The 4,035-nt window shown below is 50.3% G+C and overlaps 1 protein-coding gene across 4 annotated transcripts in view; it reads right to left on the bottom strand.

The window, feature by feature from the left end:
- The window catches only part of LOC119275694, a 5,810-nt gene extending 2,529 nt beyond the window's left edge, over positions 1-3,281 (bottom strand). The window contains exons 1-6 of one of the 4 annotated variants that reach the window (XM_037556586.1): positions 3,051-3,281; positions 2,145-2,948; positions 1,887-2,042; positions 1,608-1,799; positions 1,224-1,521; positions 25-1,139 (exon numbers count right to left, since the gene is read on the bottom strand). In XM_037556586.1, coding sequence (XP_037412483.1) covers positions 616-1,139; positions 1,224-1,521; positions 1,608-1,799; positions 1,887-2,042; positions 2,145-2,933 — 1,959 coding nt within the window. In that variant the 5' untranslated portion in view covers positions 2,934-2,948; positions 3,051-3,281 and the 3' untranslated portion in view covers positions 25-615. Of the gene's footprint in view, positions 1-24; positions 1,140-1,223; positions 1,522-1,607; positions 1,800-1,886; positions 2,043-2,144; positions 2,949-3,050 lie in introns of those variants that run through there. The other 3 variants (XR_005135832.1, XM_037556587.1, XM_037556585.1) reach the window with 3 other exon arrangements.
- Between the last annotated feature and the right edge of the window lie 754 nt (positions 3,282-4,035).

Here is a 4,035-nt window from a genome sequence, read left to right as displayed (position 1 = left end):
GGGCCGCGGGCGGCGTTGGCGGCGGCTGGGGTCCGGCTTCGGGCTGCCGGCGGCTGTGGTGGTTCCTCTCCGTCGTGGGCGTGCGGCGGTGGTGCGGCTCGGCCGGTGGCGGTCCGGCGACCTGGTGATGGTGGCCGGCGGTGCGCGTGTTGGTGGTGCCTCCCTTGGCGGCTTTCGGTGTGGGGAGGAAGGGGAGCAGCTTGGACAGGGGCGGCGGAGCCGACGGCGTGCCGGCTGCAGCGCGAAGGCGGGAACTTTACGGGCCTCTGCGTTCCCGGCTGGGCCTGTGCGGCCACGGGCCTGGTGTGTTCCTGCCATTGCGTCCGGTCAGCTACCGTCTTCAGCGGTGGAGGTGGGGCCCTCCCGCGTGCCGATGGTGCTGTTGCCTGGTCCCGGCTCCTCTTCTTCATCGTGCCGACCATGCTTCACGGTGCCGTGGTGAGACAGCGTTGAACGCTTCGTGTCCGGGCTGGCGCAGGGTGAGGGTCTGTTTGGCGGCGAGCTTCGGAGTGCCTGAGGTGGAGGTTGGGATCGGGAGAAATCTCTGTTGGCCTGGCCGACATCGACGCGGTGGTGCTTGTGGGTGCCGCCAGACCTTCCTGGAGGGCGTCGGAGCTACCCTTCCTCTCCCCTCACCGTACCGGGGGAAACACTTGGCAGCAGCGTCGTCTTCGTCGCGTTCCTTCTTGGAGGTGTTGATTGGTACCGGTGCTTCGGAGGCTCGGAGTCTGGTGGGAGATCTCCGGTGGGTGCAGCGGCCACGAGGCTTCTTCGTTTCTTTGTCGATCCGCCGTTGTCGGCGTTTGTTTCTCTTGTATTTTCTCTTTCTTTTCTTTTGGGCGTGACTGTGCTGTTTCCACCCCAGCACCTATCGTTGGATGGTTCGGTTGGTTGCTTTGTATACAAAGCGGGGGGAAACCCTTTTTCGGTAAATGCGACAATATTGCTAGCGATTTCCATTATGGTTCTATCCTGTGATATGGGGTTCTGATAGTGTGGGCTCTGACTGTATGTTGGGGTTAGTGCAACAATAGCCTGCTGATCACGTGAGTAGGTTTTCTTTGATGTGCCTGACTGTACGCTTGAAGATAAACTGCCATCTCTTTTCCAAGACACAGGGCTGTTCGCCGACACGGTGCCTGGCAAGGCAGATCAAGTAGGGTCAAGGGGGTGCCTAGGTCCTATAAGGTCGCTTGTATGATTTTAAAAGATTGATCATGTACCTTCATGGTTCCCTGGTGCTGGTAATCGGGGTCCAATCTTGCTTACTAAAGGCGTGCTGAATTGGGTTTGATCTACTGATGCCATGGGAGGTACATTGTCGGTGTTGGTGTCTTCCCTCTTCAAGATGCACCTTTTGCTTCCATGCGCCTTGCAACAAGTGCAGCTATCTGCTATGCATATCATTAGCTTGTCAGTGAAAGTGAACATATTGGACTGGAAGGCTTGACACATTTCTGAAATATTTGCTAGCCCACGGGCATTCTGCTCACGGAGAAGTACGCCGAGTTTCTCCGTTGACTAGATAAATACATATAAAAAAAGGTTAGGTGGTAGTCAAATTGTATGTATCTGATGAACATGGACAATGGCTTTAGGAGACATACTATGCTTGGGTAGCGTGTTCGTATATAATTTGAAAACTCTTGCGCATCGGTTTTGGCATAGCTATTCCGTGGAATTGGTGTGCACGTTGCATTTGCCTTTTTGGGCGCTGTCGTGGGCTTTGGTGTATTTGTTGCACAAACTTCCTTCGGACGACACACACTTAGGTTTCTCACGGAGAGCTCGCTCCGCACCTGTTGTTTTCCAAAAGTAAGAAGCGTGTTTTGATGTAGTACTGACTGAGATAAAAAAATGTCTTCGATTTGGCATGTTTTGCTTACCGGTGGGCCGTGAAAGGAAACTTCGCCCGGGGCAGAATTCACTGTAATTTTCTCAACCATATTCTTGATCGACTCATAGTCGTACAAGCCTATACGCGGGGTTACACCTCTTGCCCTGTTTAGAACACCCAGCTCGAGGCTATCAAGCACAAAAAGCTGCAAATGAAAACAACAGCATTAGAATCATATGTGAGCATGTGCGACTGACTGATTAGAAAACTTCTAATGATTTTCATCAAGACAAAAACGAACACACACCTGCAGAAACAGATGACATCCAACTATATGCACGGTTGGGTTTCTCCTCAAAACATCTGCCTTGAACTTTTTGACAGCTTGAAAAAGATTTTTCAACACGTATCCTCCCCAATTCCAATCCTTTATCTTGCTGATATCATTCAGTGCAGCCCAGAAATCAATTAATATATAATCGTGCTTCGCAGTAGGTGCCAACACATGACCAACAACAAAAATAACAAAAGCAATTTTGAAGCAGTCCTGCTCTAATTGAGTAGATGATTCTGCTATGCATCTGCTTAAGTATGCCTCTGCTGCTTTCAGGCTGTGGGTGCCTCTATCACTAAACGATGCTGCCGCACGGGTATACTCAATGCAAGCTACTGACGGCTCAACTCCCTCGCCTTCTATGGTTGAATCGCCACATGGGATGCCAAACACATAATTCATGTCCTTGTCACATAGTTCAATAACACCTTGGCGCTCAAGATTTATTATACGTGAATCTACATCGACTCTATCCATTATATAAGCGTTGTATTTCAGGTTGATCTTCTGCCATGATTTTATCTCAAGCATTCCATCGAATCCAGTTTCCCTGACTAATTGGCACTTGAATTCAGAAAACTTGCTTATGACTGAACCCACTTTGAGCACAGAAAGCCTGGACGTGAAACATGGTGATTCAAGCAAACCAGTTGTGCCCCCTGAACCATCCCCATCACTGTTCCAATCTTCGGGCGACTGTTCACTGTTCTCTAATCGATTGACAACCATACCAGCTTGGATCCCGCTAAAAAAATCAGTCATCTTCCCTCTCTACCCCTAAAAAATGTTTTGAGAACTCTAATCAATTGAAGCAAAAAAAGTAAGATCAATGGCGACCTAGCGTTTGCAGGAGATCGTGAGTGGGATGGAATGGGGTACCTATCCGCTTTGCCTGCCCCCGGCACTTGCCGGCCCGGCAGAGGAGAGTGATCCTTGCCGCCGCCCAGTAGTTCGACGACGAGGGCGCTGTTGCTCACCTTGGTCCCTCTGGTGGATTTCCCTTCCGCAGCGAAGAAGCAGAGCGAGGTGGGTGGAGGTAGATGAGGGGTGAGGAGGAATGATGTGAATGCGTAGTAAATTGCGTGACGTGATGTATCACGGACGAGTGAACAGGCCTGTGCAGCGCAAAACTGTTCCACGCGGCACAGAACCTGGCCTACCGCGTGAACCATTGACACTGAATTAGCTGTTAGTTGATACCCAACGGCAAAACGAGATTATGCCAAAGTGTTCACTGGTCTCCCAACATAAATGTGTTTATTAATAAAAAATTATGGATCTGCGTAATCACACTACCAATTGAATGGCGTGTTTCGTTGCATGATTTGAGGCTGATTTTGTGTTCCACAAATGTGGTCATGAGCGGACAGGATTTGGAACAGATTGTGCATGATAGTATTGCAGTTAACCTCTTGATTGTTCCAAGAAAAAATAAACCTCAATTAAACGGTAAACTGAATAGATATGTGCAATTAGTTCTTCCATGGTCAATGCTGGGCCACGTCGGCTGCTAGATGCACTGGTGGACGTGGCTCTCCGCACACTACAGCACATGATTGTGCTAGTACGTGACAGTCTTCGCGCTGGTACATGCAGATAAAATACAGCCCACCAGTGTACAAGTGCGGAGATGCTGTGCGGCCCATGTCAGAGGCGTGCGATAGGCCTAGCTTCCTTTCCATGTGCGTGGGTCCGGTGTCGATGAATACGGCCCAAAAAAAAGCGGATACACACATAATATAGAGGCAGCGGGGATCCACATGGCGCCAGGACGGATGAGATACCGGCCGGCCTGGTGCTCGGCCGCCATTGGCATTTTTCGCACGGATTGCCTTTACATTACTATTGTTACTGATTAAAGTGG

The sequence above is a fragment of the Triticum dicoccoides genome, chromosome 3B (assembly GCF_002162155.2).
Source record: "Triticum dicoccoides isolate Atlit2015 ecotype Zavitan chromosome 3B, WEW_v2.0, whole genome shotgun sequence".
In the NCBI taxonomy this organism is placed as follows: Eukaryota; Viridiplantae; Streptophyta; class Magnoliopsida; order Poales; family Poaceae; genus Triticum; species Triticum dicoccoides.
Note: the sequence above shows the minus strand (reverse complement) of the source record. Positions and strands in the feature narration are given on the sequence as shown.